This window comes from Vitis riparia, chromosome 10, assembly GCF_004353265.1.
Source record: "Vitis riparia cultivar Riparia Gloire de Montpellier isolate 1030 chromosome 10, EGFV_Vit.rip_1.0, whole genome shotgun sequence".
NCBI classification, from domain to species: Eukaryota; Viridiplantae; Streptophyta; class Magnoliopsida; order Vitales; family Vitaceae; genus Vitis; species Vitis riparia.
The window spans coordinates 22892241-22908604 of NC_048440.1; the positions used below are offsets into that span (position 1 = coordinate 22892241).

Genomic DNA, 16364 nt, shown 5'->3' on the forward strand with positions numbered 1-16364 from the left:
ACTTACAAGGAACATATGACTTAAATCTTCTATGTCACTTTTAACACATTCAAATCGTGTACAATACAAGTGATGTAGACCTGAATGCTAAATATAGAATGATGAAAAGAGAACCAAAATCATAATATAAATATTAATGAATTTCATTTATTCATCATGTCAACTTTCTATCTTTCAAGTAGGAATCCCAAATATATTCTTGTTTTTGTGCTTAAATAAATGAACTAGTTAAAAAGGTAGCATTAGTTTTGAATTAACTTTAAGGAATGAGCTTGATCTATACTTAGCCATCAATTTAACGTCACTACTCACGAAGGGAATTGCATGTGTAAAGATACAAATGACAATGGGTTAGACTTTTTTTATTACCTATCTCGCCCCATCCCTAATAAAATGAATTTGGGATTAAGATTAGTGAGTTTGAGATGACTTTGAGATCAAGATGAGTGAATTTGAGACAACTCTAAAAAATTGTTTTGAACCTAGGTTGGGTTTAGATATATCCCCCTACCCTTGCCTTGCCTCAATTACATATAATATTAAGTAAAAATTATTTTAATTGATCTTTTAATTTTTCACCTTCTTTAATATATAAAATAAATAAATAAAAAATCATAAAAATAATTTATAAAAAAATTGTAATATTCATTTCTTTATAAATATATTTAATATAAATATAATTTTAATTTCTAAAAATTTAAAAATGAAATAGGGACGAATATGAGAATTTCCTATACTCACCATCCTCCTTTTGTTGTGATTATTATTATTATTATTATTTTGAGAGGAAATAGAAATAAATATAAATAAAAATTACAAGCTCAAGATTGGGTGACTTGTCCCCAACCTGCCTTTTTACCATCCCCTATGTGAGGAGGCTTCTCTTAGCATGGGTCTCATCTTAGAAGAGGTGGCTTCTCTTAGCATGCGTCGTTTTGCATCTATCTCACAAAACTAACATTGTGATCGTATACATCACATAATGGCTAGTAGACGGACAAACATGCTGTACACTCTAGCTATATAAGGTGCAAGCCGATCAATGATGGAAAACTTGGCTCCAAAAGCTGTTTAGTTTCACACTAGGATACCGCAGTCATGATATCGTAAGCTAAATAGTAAGAGCAGCCACCACATTGCCATTGCGTTAGGTGACCATCTTTGGAAGGAATTGCCCCATGTAACGTGGCTAGATCAATGCTATATGGTATTTATATTATGCTCTTTTTACTGAATCAACACTAAAAGCCTTCTATCATAATTTCAGTGTCTACAAGTCCAGCTAACAGTAAATTAGACTTGGAAGAATTCTTAGTGAAATAGCCTACTTCGTTGGCCAATGGATAGCCGTTCTGTTTTGTAGGAAAAAAATAACAAACTAGCGAAACCCCGACACACAAGGGCAATCACCCAAGGAAAAAAGATACAAAAATATATTCTCCCTAAATCACAATGCGCTCTTACCGAGAAGTATTCGGAATACCTGGAGATGATGAGTAGAAAATTGTCAATAATTTTTTTTTTTTTTTGACTTGTCCAGAAAGCTACTTCATAGTTAATAAAACTTAGCACTTATGTAAAGTGAAAAATAAAAATTTATCCTGGTCTCAAACAGTGTATAGCAGGCAGCCGAAATACAGCTTAAAGTTGACATGAATATATAAAAAACAGGCTACAGCCCATAATTTTGAGCCGGGCAATAAACATTTTTATGTTGCAAAGGAAAGAGTAAACACAGCAGTAACCAGGGTCCCTCTCACCTTCAGACAAAAACAAACTGGGAAAAACCTGTGAAAGTTGAAACAGGAAACGCGTAGATTTAACAAATTCTCACATACCAAACTGAAATTATGGTGCGCCGCAATTGAAGAACTTGTTGCTAGGGTGAACTAAGTAACCCTACATAAATTTGAATTCGAGGGCATAAAATGTTTATTCTGCTTCAGTTAAACTGAGTATACCAACAAACAGGAAATCAGAATGCTGCTTCTGGTGTCTTTATATGTCAAGAAGTAGCCTCCGAGGATCCTCCACGACGTCTTTGATACGGCGCAGGAAGAAAACTGCCTCTCTTCCATCAATCAGCCTGTGGTCATATGTTAGTGCAATGTACATCATTGGCCTTGAGACGACATTGCCCCCAACAACCATTGGACGGTTCACTATCGAGTGCATTCCCAAGATAGCTGACTGTAAACATCATCAAGAAAAGGGAAAGAACTAAGCCAGTTTCAAATGGGAAACAATATCTTGGTAAAAGCATTGGATGTTAAGAGTGGGATGAATGAAATTATTGATTGTAGTGTCATGCACAAATCCTGGGCCATATGTGTAATGAGCAGACATGCCCAACCTGGGAATCTGCTTTCTTTCAGGATGCGAACTCCAAAGACATGCATGTGATCAACTAAGATGTTTTCCTCCATTTATGTACTACTATGTTTCTGCTTCAAAATAATTTTTCAATGCAAGGATTCTAAAACCATTTCCCAAATCTTAGTTTTAACAAATGCCAATATGATCAGTGGATGAGATCGAGCTGTTAGGCCTACTGGAAGGGTGTGGATTGGGCCCCATCTTCAGCCAAGTTTCACAATTCATGAGACAATTCAAAAGAAATGTCCCCCGTATGTGAACAGTAAGAAATCCTAAAATTATCCTAACAGGATAGAAGAATGGTCTATGAAGCTTCTTACCTGGGGAGGGTTGATGATTGGGGTACTCAACAGGCTTCCATAGACACCACCATTGGATATTGTGAATGAGCCACCAGCCATCTCATCAATAGATATGGTGCCGTCATTTGCCTTCCTTGCAAGAGTGTTAATCGCCTTCTCTACATCAGCAAAGTTCATTCCGTCGGCATTGCGGATCACTGGAACGACAAGTCCCTTGAAGAAGAATTTCAGTGGAAGCAAACCACATTTAGATACACATCCAAAGATAAGAGTCCAAGCAAACTTAAAGCTATGGAAAGGGCAGATCAGAAAATTACTATAGATACAAATTGACCAATGAAGATAACTATCTTGAAGGAAATGAAGGCATTGGTTGTCCAGTAAATTTAAGAGAGAGGCAATCTATTCCAAATAAGTAAACAAAAGAAGTGAAGAACCTGGACTACCATCAATGCACTCATTCCAGCTAACCAAAGGATGTTTGACAAATCAACTTTAATGACTTAATATGATTTAATAACTTAATTTAGGTCATTAAATAGGTTAAGCATGTTTGATAAAATAATTTAATATCACTACTTAAGATCAAGAATAACTTTAAATATTAAGTCAAAATAGTTAACTTATTCTTAATCTCAAATCTTTTTTGTCTTATTTGTCCATATTTAGTAAGTATATTTTACATCAATGGCTTCACATTCACAACTCATCTTTTATAGTAAATATTTTTGTAATTATCTTGTGCATTTATAATACTTTATATATGAATGTTCGACAAAATAATTTATGGTTTTAAGATTAATGAAAGTATAAACATTAGTTAAAATAAGGGTAAATATGTCAATTTTATTATTTATAATGGATTTTAAGTTAATTTTACTAAACAACATTAATATCTAAAGTAAAAATTAAGTAATAAGTTTTAAATCAATAACTTAAGAATAATTTAACCTAAAGTTAACTTAAATCATTAAGTAAAAAGTATTTAAATTTTACCATACATCCTCTCAGATTTTGATTGAATAAAAAACTAAAGAAAACTACAATCTCAATTCATGAAAAAGGCAGTCAATTTCTCTCTAATAATGAATAGATATCTTCTATACCCCAAAAAATGTAAAAGTTCCCAATCCACAATCTACTTTGATAGCAAATTAGCCAATAGATTCCAAGAAGAGTATAGCTCAATAGCAAGGTTAGTGTGCAAATTACATATTATGAAAGTACATGATCATGTGAAGTGGAAGTTTCTTCCTTCAATTATGAAACAAATGGGATTTAGGCACAAATGAGTGGGTTGAATTAATAACTACATTTCCTACTAAATGTTCGTTATTGGTGAATGGCACTCTTACAAACTTTTTCAGAGCTCTAGAGGCTTGAGGCAAGGTAATCATATTTCTCTTTTTTATTTATGTTGGTAACTTGGTAATGGAAGCTCTAAAGACGTGCATTTTGAGGGGCAATGCAAGAGGGGCTTATTAGTAGCTTAAAGGCTGGAAGGGGAGGAGTACAGGAGAAATTGACTCATCTTCGTTTTAAGAATGATACCCAGTTGTTTTAGGAGCTTGTGAGGAGTAGTTGAGATATATGTAATAGGTTCTAACATGCTTTGAGCTAGTGTCAAGATTGAAGGCTTATTAATAAAAGTGAGAGACCCGCCAGGGTAGCCTAATTGGTCAGGGCGAACACTGGGAAGTGTGGTTCCAGTAAGTGGCACATGGTGTTGGGTTCGAATCCTACCACTAATGATACCTTGAATTTACCTGGTGCTAATTGTTGCGGGACAGTCAGTGCCCCAAGGTTTGGGTTCCATTGAGAGTCCTAAGGGCTTAAACATGGAAGGTTCTTTAATTATCAAAAATTAAAAAATAAAATAAAATAAAAATAAAAATGAGAGAATCCCCATAAGGGAGGGGCAAGTGGTGGAGAGATTAAGCCCTATTTGGAAACTACTTTTTAAAACAATTGTCTGTTCTCCAAAACACAAAAAAAAAAAAAAAAAAAAACAGGAAAACAGGAAAACATATTTGGTAACCAAAAATGGAAAAACAATTTTCTGCTCTTAAAAACAAAAAACAAAAAACAGAAAATAGGGTCTTTTCACAAAACACTTTTTAGTTCTTCTCAATTGTTTTCACTTGTTGTCTAAGAACTATTTAAAAAAATAATTATATAAATATGGAGAATGATTAAAAAAAACATTATAGATAAAAGTTGTTTTTAAAACATATTTAAAAACATAAAAAAATAAGTTAAGAACGTTTCAAACTCCCGAACAGACTTTTGTTCTATAAACCATTAGATAACTATTTTTTTTTTTTCTTTAATGGTTTGTAAAACAAAAGTTTGTTTGGGATCTTGAAATGTTCTTAACCTGTTTTCAAAAATACTTCCCAAATAGGGCCTTAGCCTCTTTTCTTGGTTGTAGGGTGAACACCTTTCATTCTACCTATCTAGGTCTTTCATGGGATACCTTCTTTCAAATCTTGCTCAATTAGGATCCAATAAAGAAGTGTTCTAAGGAAATGTTGGCTTCTGGAGAGATCATATTTGTCCAAGGAAGGTAGATTGATTACTAAAAAATAGCACATTTTAAATAATAATTCTCATGAATTTCATACCTTTTGAGCAGTAATTATGTCTAACATACCCCATTAATACATTGTTGCCCTTGCAAGAGATACTAATGATTTTTGTGAAGTTTTGGAGCTATTTCAAGGTGATATTGATGCATTGAGTGACAAAAGAAAGAAATGAAATTGAAGAGGGCAAATAATCTTTTGAGGGAGAAGCAATGTAATCAGATCGGGATTTGGAGTCAATTTAAGATAGTTAAAGTGGAGTCAAAAGAAAAAAATGAAGTACCAAAGAGGAGCTTAAAAATCATGTGGTGCAATTTTGCATGATCATGCGAAAATTTTGCATGATTGTGCGAAATGGAACAGAAGAGGGATTTATGCTACAGGCTAAGAGGGATTTGTGCTACAGGCTAAGGGGGATTTGCAAGCTGATTTTGCATGCGAAATGGTCCAAAAAGTGTTTCAACATGCTGCTGCCACTCACCTTAGAATTTCGCATGATCGTGCAAAATGTGAATATCTTATGCGCAATGGTTATTTTGCTGATTAACTCCAGATTGTTGAATGGAGAAGCTTCCGGAAGACCTCGTAGATGATGTCAAGTGTTCACTTGACCTTGGCCTATAAATAGAAACTTGAATTTCTCATTAAGAAGACTTTTGAGACACTTTTGATTGTAGAATTTTCTATATTATCTCTCTTAAAAGAATTATCTATTTTCCTTCATTTCTCTCTTTTTCTCACTAGCCAAACATGCCTTGTGAGACCAAATCTCCAAGTATGAGTAGCCAAATCTCATTTTTCTCAGAAGAAGAAGGATCTAGAGGCAAGATCGATGGTGAATTAGAGAAATGAGCTTGAATTGCAAAGGTAATTTGATCAAATTGATTGATTACTTGAATTTTGGGGGTTTTTCTCTTCAAATGATCTTGAATGACTGTTACATTGCAAACTGGATAGATTCATTAAATTCTTAAAGTTAGATTTAATGAGATCGAATAGTTGTATTGTATGAATCATTGGAAGATGATTTAAAATGAATTAAATATATAGTTTAAATTGATCTCTTGGATTAAATAACCTAATTTGAAGAGAAATTAGATCTAGACTTAAAATTAAATCAAAAATCGATTTAGATGAGAATTTAGATTTTTAATCTAACTTGATGAAAAATAAATCTCAACATCTATTCACCACGGAAATTGTTTTCTAGAAAATCCTAACTCCGAGAATTTCTTTTTTATTTATTAATTTTCTCTTATTTTACATTTTATTGTTCTTCTCAATTAGAAACCATTGTTATTTTGATTTTTCACCATGATTTGTCAAATTAATTTCACTTTATCACAACCGTTTCTTTTCCTCCATTCAAACCTTAATTACCAAGAATAATTCATCCTAGTGAACGACACCTAAAAACCACTATATTACAATAATTTGTACTAAAACCATTTTTTATCTGGTACAAGCTACTCTAGAATAGTGAATTAAGTTATAAATTGTGTTTTGATGCGATAAATGACGAAAAATCAATCGATCATAGATGATTGTTGACGGTCACTTCAAGAGCAGTAGTAGATTAGAGAAAATCTAAAAAGACTTCTTGTGGGCAAATCAGGTAGAGAGGCAAAAGCTTCATCTTAGTGAACCATATGTACGTGTAAATAAAAAAGGATAGTCAGTTAGAAATCAAAAGGCTCTCTACCTCGAATAAGGTCTCGCTTGCTATATGGTTGCGGAGATATGTGAATGAGATAGATAATTTGTGAGAAAGGCCATTAAGGGCAAGTTTTGAGGGGTTAAATGGATGGAGTACACTAGAAGCAAGAAAGGCCTTTAGGGTGGGATTTATAAAGCCATTAGAAGGGGATGGCAAGAGTTTAAGACCTAGAGTTCAATTTGGATGAGGAATGGGCCTAGGACTAGGTTATGGTTGGATAGGTAGATCTAGGACTCCTTTCTAAATGAAGCTTTTCCATCTCTTTAGTCTTGTTGTGGCCAAGAATAGAAAAGTGACAAATGTATGGGTGGTAAAGGAAGATCAAGGTCATAGGAACCTTTGTTTTTGCAAGCGCTTTCAAGATTGGGAGCTATAGACAATGGGTGGTTTATTAGAGTACATGCATTCCACGAGACTACTAAGGACGGGGGTTGGGAAGATGGTTCAAAGGGATGAAGGAGCTGCATTTTTTGATCAATTCTTATTAACTTTTTTGTACAATGCAAGAGCGAATGTCTATTCTGCAAAGGAGGTGTGAGGCTCTAGTGCAACTTTAAACGTTTGTTTCTTTGTTTCAAGGCTACTTGGAAGAAGATTCTCAACATTGACCAATTGTGAAAAGAGGGTGGTCCTTAGTTAACAATGCAATTTCTGTAAGAGAACTGAAGAGATAGAAAACCAAATCCTTATTCATTGTAACAAAGTTGGTGCGGAGATTAACTCTGACCTGCCTACCTGTTTTGCTGCTTGTGGAAAGGGAGGAATGAGAGAGTACATAAAGATGAGTATCGTTTGGTTCACAAAGGAGGAAGGGGGAGGTGGTGTTCGACAAGGACAAGATAAGGACATGAAATTGGGGTGTGGAAAGCCATAAAAAATGAGTGGGAGGGTATCAAAAGCAAGTCAAATTTTGGAAAGATGTATGGTGTGAGGATTTACCCTTAGAAGAAGCCTTCCCAAACTTATTCACTATTTTACGTCAAACAAAGATGGATGGGTAGCGGAGGCGTGGGAGCAAGTTAGAGAAGGGGAGGTGGGTTGGAGCCCCCGCTTTTCAAGGCAATTTAATGATTGGGAGCTTGAGAAAATGAAGACTTTGTTATAAAAATTGCAATGATTGTCAATTAAAAAGGAAAAGGAAAAAATTGAGATGGAATGAGTCCAAGAGTGAAAAATTTTCAATTTCATACCTTTATTCATCCTCAACTAAGGGAAATGGATAGCCTTTCCTATGGCAAGTAGTGTGGAGCACATGGGCACCACTGAAGGTTCGTTTCTTTGCCTAGAAAGTGACTTGGGGCAGAATTCTAATTTTTGATCAACTCAAAAGGAGGGGGAAAACTTTGCACAATAGGTGTTATTTGTGCAAAGGCAAGGGAGAAACGACAGATCATTTGCTTCTCCATTGTTCCAAAGCAAGTTTGTTGTGTCAATTGATATTTTCTCCCTTTGGAGTGGTTTAGGTAATGCACTTTTCAATTAGAAGGGGCCTTTTGGGTGGCATGGCTCTTTCATGGGGAAGAAAGAGTGGAAAGCTTAGAGGGTAGCACCCTTATACTTGTTTTGGACTCTTTGATAAGAAAGGAATAGGAGGTCTTTTAAGGATGTTGAGCAATTTGACCAAGCAATCAAATCTGATTTATGTATATTTTTGTAAATTTGGTTAGAGCGTACATAAAAAACCACTCGATGAATATGATAGATTGTGTAGATTACTTGAGCTTCAAGTAAGGAAAGGGGGTTTTTTTGTTTAACTTCTTCTCGCTTGCATTGGGCGTCTATTGTATACATCATGTATACTTTGGTGTACCTCCTCTTAGGCACTTCTAATATATTTTCCCATTTGCCTATCAAAAAAATTCTTGCTCTTTGTTAGACCTTTTTTTTTGTTTGAGAGGCAAAAAAGGTGTAGTACAGTGCACACAAACTATACAAAAAACACTTCGTATAGGCAAAAAGGTAAAATAATAATAATAATAATAATAATAATAGAAAAAAGAAATTTAAATCCTCTCCTTACTTTAAGCTCACAACAAGCTCAACCAAACCACAGAAGTTGTGTGGTCCTCTATATGCAGCATAGAACAATTCACAAAAATATACATACAATTGGAGGTTGATTGCTTAATCGGATTTGATTGTTGGGTCAGACTGTTCAACATCATTAAAAGCCCTCTTGTTCCTTTCCTTCCAAAAAGCTCACAACAAGCACAAAGGAGCAACTCTCCACACTTTTTTGATATGATCAACTAAGGATGTTTGTTGTTCATTCTGTTTCTTTTCTACTTACCCTTTTTTTCCACTAAACAAACAATGTGTTGATATGAAATTTTTAAGCCCAAGCAAAGGGTGAAAAATCCTTCCAAAAATACAAAAGATGAACAAAAAAGGGGAAAGGGCAGCAAGATAGTTATACAAGTCAAGGATTAAACAAGAAAACGCGTAAAATAAAGCAACAAAATGCATCTCAAGAGGGTAAAATTTTTGTACAAAGAAAGCATATGCTTAACTCCATGATTAGCACATCATTACATTGAGACCAAGGAAAAGAACAACCTAAGTCACTAAACCTGTCTAACTTGATTCAGTTCTATTTCTAAATCGACCATTTTTTGTTAATTTGGGATAAAATGCAAAATACCTAATAATAAACATGCAAGCCAAAAGGTATTAATAATACTATTGCAACTAGCTAAAAAGCATCAGTCTCAATTCAAATCCTTTTACCATAGTTCAAATGGATAACAATTAAGTCTCAAAGTTACAATAATACACAACTAAATTCATATTAAAATAATATACATCTACCCAATTTGTTTCAAAGCCTTAGTCTCAATTCAAATCCTTTTACATAGTCCAAATGGATAAGTACTAAGTCTCAAAGTAACAATAATACATAACTAAATTCATATTAAAATAATATACATCAACCCAATTTGTTTCAAAGTATGGAAAATCATGAAAATTTATGTTACAAAGAAATAAATAAATACACAACACATGTATTCAGGTGTATAAATAATTTCTTGTTCAATTCGATCTATTTTCAATTTTTGGAAAGTAAAACCATAGACTAAACCCATTTCATTTGATTTGAAACTTATAAAACCAAATTATATAAAAAAAAAAATCATGTAAAACCAATCTGTTTAGGTGGTTTTTTCAGACCACTTATTTTTTTTCCACACCACATCAAAGTTTAACTTAATCAAACCTGTTGGAGGTGGAGTCCATACTGACAGCAACCCACTACCTATTGTCTTTGACCTGCAAACCATGTTTCTTTTCTTCTTAATGAGGAGCTTTCTAGACAACTTTTGATACATGGGTTGTGGCACCCCCCACCCCTCTTTTTTGCAAGGCGCTAGACTAATACTACACATTATTTTCCTATCAAAAAATATATATAAAATATAAAGGAAAGCCACTAGTACAACCTTTCTAAAAGAGTGATCAATCTATTCTTATCACAACAACAAGATTGCAATCTTTTTTTAAATAAATAGATATTCCCATAGTCCGAAAAGAATAAAAGATCTTTTTTCACAATCAGATGAATATAAAATATTGGGGAAAGCTGCTAGGTGCAACCTTTCTAAAGGAGTGGTCAATCTATCCCTATCACAAAGATGGAGTTTTTCAGAGAGGGGGAGGAGAGGTGTTGTTGGGCTTAGTTTGAATTGCTAATTTTTTTTTTTTTTATTTCAAAGGCACAGAAAAAATATATTAATAAAAACAGGACACCCAACGGTTAACCTAAAGCATACAGGAAATATACAATAGGCGACTATAGGCGAAAACAAAAGAAAGAAGGATATAAAAAACTCATCTATAGCCCAACCACTCAAAAAAGTTAATTAAAGAATTAGGCCATTCAGCTATACACAACTTTGGCCAAGACCACAAATAACAAACAAAAGAATATTTCAACCTTTGGATCGAAAAATCCTCATTTTCAAAAACAACCCTATTTCAACCTTTGCCAATTTTAGTTTGACAAAACAATACTACACATTTAATTGAGACAAAAAATAAAAGAGATGAAGTACCTCGCTAAACATTATAAATCAAAATTTTGAAAGAAGTCAAGTAAAAGGTTGTTTGATAAATCAACTTATTGAACCAATATAATTTAATGACTTAATTTAAATTATCAAACATTTTAAGTATGTTTGGTAAAGTAACTTAATATTGTAATTAAGTAAAAAATGACTTTAATAAATCAAAGTAATGACTTAAGCACAATTTAACTTAAAGTCGCTTCAAATCATTAAGCATTAAGTATTAAGTTTTACCAAAAAGCCCTCTAAGTTTCTACTAACACATACTACTAGGTAAAAATGAGTTTCAGAGACCCCAGAAATGGTAGTCAGCTCATGGTACAAAACCATTCTGCTAGATAGCCCATGCTATCAACTTTTTAATAATGTAATGAGGATGCATACATGTGAACAGTTACTCGTTTGCATTTTTTTTTTGCATGAAATGAAAATGACATGATCTCCAATGATTATCTTCTCAAACATGTTTCTCTACCAACATGATCACACTTTTTTGTACCAAACTACCTTTAACAGTCCTAATAAGCTTACACAGAGAGCTTCAGATGCCTCATGGAAATCCAATTGACTGCATTCCGTTTTATATACAATTTAAAATGAATCCATGGTGTTTTTTATAGTATTTCAATGACTTCATTTTTCTTCACTCTCTTTTGCAATAAATGACCTTATTCACATAGTGTAAGGCAATCATGGTAGCGCTTCCATATCAGCTGCAAAATTGTATATTTAGATGCAATGTAAAGCACTACTAACCAATTGAATTATCACTGAGCATCCCAACACTCTATTATTAACTAGACTAGGAACAAACCTTGGGTGTACCAACAGCAATACTGATATCAATGTAATCTCTATAAATAATGTCATCCCCATCAATAACAGCATTGATGATGGGCTGATTCTGGAGCCCACTAACAGCAGCCTGAAAAATAATTAAGATTCATGACTGAAAAGTGCAATTTTGAATGAACACAAACACACAAACATGTTAACACCTGAATAGTAACAAACTGAATGACATCAAATCCAAATGCATACTTTAATAAATCCAGACATCAGCCCCAACTTCACTCCATGCTTCTCAAGAAAAGCATCTTTATAATCAGAACGGAGCTTCATTAAGTTTGTCCTAAACAAAATAATCACACAGCAGCAACAAAAAAGTGAGTCAACCAATTAATATTTTCTGAAATGGAAAGGGAAAATGGATGATATACAGAATGATGGAACTATACACACATGATCGTGTGTCATATATAAAAACTATATAAACATGGAGATGGGTTCAGAACAAAGATCAGGCACTTGGCTAAAATGAAAGGCAGCTACATTAAGTGCACATTAAGTGTACAAAAAAATGAGATAATACTGACTATAATCAAAATAATTCAAACTGTAACATACAACTTACATATCAACTTCATTGAATGTGGTCAGCATTGCAAAAGTGTTTTGAGAATCTTTCAAACGTGTTGCAACACGTTTCCTTAATCTTGTCATAGGAACCTGCAATAAGAATAAGTTCCAAATATTGTAGCACCAGGATCTGAACTTAGTAAGAAACAGACCACTCAACCCCCATCCAGCTCCCTCCCTCAAATGAAGTGGAATATAGTAATTTTATAGAACCCCTGACAGATATATTTTAATAAATAATTAAGTTCATGATGCTTACTCTTCTTTCCCTCTCCTTGGGAGGAAGCACAGGTTCTGTAGCTGAAGGTCTAGGAGGTGGTGGTGCAGGTGCTTTAGGCTTCTCCTTAGGAGGAGGAGTTTCTGATTTAGGCTTTGGCTTATCCACTGCCTCCTTTTCCGTAGGAGAAGGCTCAGGAGACGCCTTGCTAGGCATCTTCTCTGATGGAGCAACATGTGTTACACCTTCACCAGACTTTGAAATCACAGCTATCTTGGTACCTGGCTCCACGACATCACCTTCTTTGGCTACAAACTAACAGAAATTATATACATAAACCAATAACACAAATTCAGGACCACATTGATTTTCTAAGAATAGAAGAGCTAAAAAGTTAATGCATTTGTAATTAATTCATTATGCATTCCTCTGATACGTCACCTTTTGGACCACACCAGCTTCAGGACTCGCAACATCAATTGTCACCTAGTTATGTCATTTGAATAATAGTCAGCAATTTTTTCAGAAAGGAAACATTTTGATCAATGAAACTTTGCAGAAATACCTTATCAGTCTCAATTTGGGCAATTGGCTCATCAACTTCTACATGGTCACCAGGTTCTGCTCCAAATTTATCAGAGAATGAGTCCCAAAAGAGATTAAATTATAGTTGCATACGGTATTTACGGCATAAAGCATACAATAGATCTTGCAACAGAAGCACTTATAAACCAGCTCTGTTGGACAACATACTCTTTAAGAATTTTGCCAAAGTGCCATCGCTAATAGATTCACCCATAAAAGGCACAACAGCATCCACCAGATCACCTTCATTACGAAAATTGAGCGATTGAGTTTATGCAGATTTAACACTGAGGACAGCATATATTTTAAAATAAAATCACCCAGAGAATCATGATGGAATCACACCTTTATCTGAAGAAAATGGCCTATGCTGCACTTGGATTGGAGAATCTATTTGAAGAAATGATGTAACTTCTCTGCACACCACAAACATCTTAAGATGAGGTAAAAAATATATATAAACTTGACGCAAGAAGAAATAATAAAGTGCTTAACATGATGAAACTTTTTTTTTTTTTTTTTTTTGTTGATGGAGATCCTAATTTTTTTCTTGACAAATTATAAGTGTCTGAGGCAGCCAAAAGAGAATTTTAATACTCAAAAAGATTAAAAGAAATTCATTCAGTGTCAGGTTTCATTAACTTAGCTGGTGCCACCTCAGAACCCCTCACAAAAAGAAAAGAGAGGAAAAAAAAAAAAAAAAGAGGAGAAATATGGATATGTTGCTAACCTCACAGGCTTTGAACTAACTAGAGAACCTGCGATGACATGAAATTTTAGCAAAATCAGTAACAAAATTGAAGCAGAATCACATGTCCAAAATAATTTTTGTGCCACAAGGTAAGGGTCATGGTACAGAGTATAGTATAATTACCCAGATACTTGTAGTGACCAACATTCCGTACAATTTTTGATCCTCCTCCAAGAAGTATTGCCTGCACAAAATAGTTGTAGGAAAATGAGTCAAAAGTTTATATATTGGATGACAACAAAGCAAACTACAATTCTAAAGTCAACCACAACTTACTGAAAGTGAAAGGAGAGAAAAAAGAGAGTGAGCTATTATCTGAGTTTCATGGTCCATTTGCATATTGAGAAGTACAAATCAAACGGAAAAAAAGGAAAGAATCTCATATTTTCTTATTTGGCTTGCCATGGAAACTAGAACAGAACTGAAACTTATAAACAAATATTTAAAACTTAAAACATTTTCAAGTTCTTCATTTTTTATATAAAATGAGAAAAACTGAAACAGATCCAAAAATCTTTTACAAGTTCAAACTTATTTTTTATTTTTGTTCATTTTTTCTTTTCTTCTCTTTCCCTTCATCCTTGCGCAGTTCATGATCTGAATGGAACCTAAGGGAATCTAATTCAAATGAATTGGCCAGTTATATCATTCAATATAACAAATCTCAATAGGGCCGTGATACAAGCGTATCAATTTACCAATACATGATAATATACAGACTAGAAACAAGACAAATAGACATTTCCCCCACAAATCAATCCAATGATATTAAACTAGTATGAGGTATATATGTACTCACAACATTCGTAGATTTATTGAAAAGGATTAATGACTCAGATGACAGATGTACTAGAGAAAAGTACCAGCTAAAACACAAAGAGGTGAAGGAAATGCTATTTAATTGCTCAATAATAATCCAACAAAGTTATTCTACCACCATCCAGCTCAAAGCCCATAAAACAATTGGTTTGCCCTCAAAATCCCAAGGGAGTACTTACAGAACTCCCAATTACCAATTGATGATTGTTTTATTCATCAACTAGTCCTGACTCATCATCCAACTTCTAATTCAAAATGAAACAATGCGACAAATTGAATTGCTGCATATTTTCTGATAGAAAAGTTCAGTTGTTAATTCAGAAAACCAGACAATTTTTGTTTTTACTTAATACAAATTGCCTCAAAACTCACAGAAAATTAATTAAAATATCTAAAACCCCCACGTCCAAATCTAGTCCTAATGTAGATTCAGCAATTTCAACCAATTCAAATTCAAACCAATAAAATTCAGACGGCTAAATCAAAAATTAAAAATAAACAAATGAAGACGTCAACATATTGACTATTCTACAATCCGACAGCAGATAAATTGATACCAGATGATATCAGTTTGATTAGTTAACAAACATTATTTGTTTTAAACAATTTGAGAAACTAATTGAAGCTGTTAACACCTCTTTTGCAGTGGTTGTGTATCCTCGCGGTACAGATGCAGCAGCAGGTCGAATCTTACTCAATGACTGCCCTAAAACCTGATCAAGACAATAGAATAACAAGTCATAACACCATTTCGTGTACAATGAGCTGACACAGATTCACGCAAAGACAAGCATAAACAGACAGTTGAAATTTAATAAATAATCAACAAAATATATTAATTAATCTATCTGGACCTACCGAAGCAGCCGAGCTTCCAGAAGCAACCTTTCGCCTCACAATCGCCCACATCGTGCCTTCAATTAACGCCCCCTAACAAATTCAAAAATCTCGCTTCAGAGCTCCGATCCACAATTAATGCGCGATCATAAGAACTGCTTGGAAACTGAGAAAATCGATGAAAAACAAACGAATATTTTGAAAGCTACATAAAGCGTAGCTCCTGTGCCCCAGAAATGAAAAACCTAGCACAAAAAAGCCTTGCTTTTCCTTTCTTTTCCTGCGTTTTCTAGGCAACCAAACACAGCACAGAGAAATGATTCAAATAGAAACTACACTAAAATAACAATACTAATAATAGCTACGATCTTTTATTATCCAAATACAAAGATCGTATCTTCTTTTCTTTTTTTTCGTATATATTGAGAGAGAAGTGAAATTGAGACCTGGATGAAGATGACGAGATTGATGAAAGAGAAAGAAAAAAAATTAGGGTTTTGATGGGAATCGCTTGACTCGAATCGCTTTCTGCAGAGAAAAAAAGGGAGTGAAATGGAATGGAATGCGAGTCCTTAGACAGACTCCACGAGCCGACGCGGGTGGCCTTTGGGTTTGGTTCACTTCATGGGTTCAACGCACCGGTACACATGCATTTTGGTTTCTATTTTCGTTATATTATTATATTCCAATGGAAA

General features: G+C 34.0%; 1 protein-coding gene across 1 annotated transcript; it reads right to left on the reverse strand.

The window, feature by feature from the left end:
• Nucleotides 1–1577: 1577 nt before the first annotated feature.
• LOC117923705 (dihydrolipoyllysine-residue succinyltransferase component of 2-oxoglutarate dehydrogenase complex 1, mitochondrial-like) lies at nucleotides 1578–16275 on the reverse strand. The gene is made up of 15 exons (XM_034842126.1): nucleotides 16116–16275; nucleotides 15691–15762; nucleotides 15468–15545; nucleotides 14137–14197; nucleotides 13993–14020; nucleotides 13608–13678; nucleotides 13431–13505; nucleotides 13243–13298; nucleotides 13119–13163; nucleotides 12720–12992; nucleotides 12456–12550; nucleotides 12083–12173; nucleotides 11856–11966; nucleotides 2697–2891; nucleotides 1578–2190 (listed from the first exon to the last, which is right to left on the reverse strand). The coding sequence occupies exons 2-15, from the start codon at nucleotides 15739–15741 to the stop codon at nucleotides 1999–2001; spliced, it is 1422 nt and encodes a 473-aa protein (XP_034698017.1). The 5' UTR covers nucleotides 15742–15762; nucleotides 16116–16275; the 3' UTR covers nucleotides 1578–1998.
• Between the last annotated feature and the right edge of the window lie 89 nt (nucleotides 16276–16364).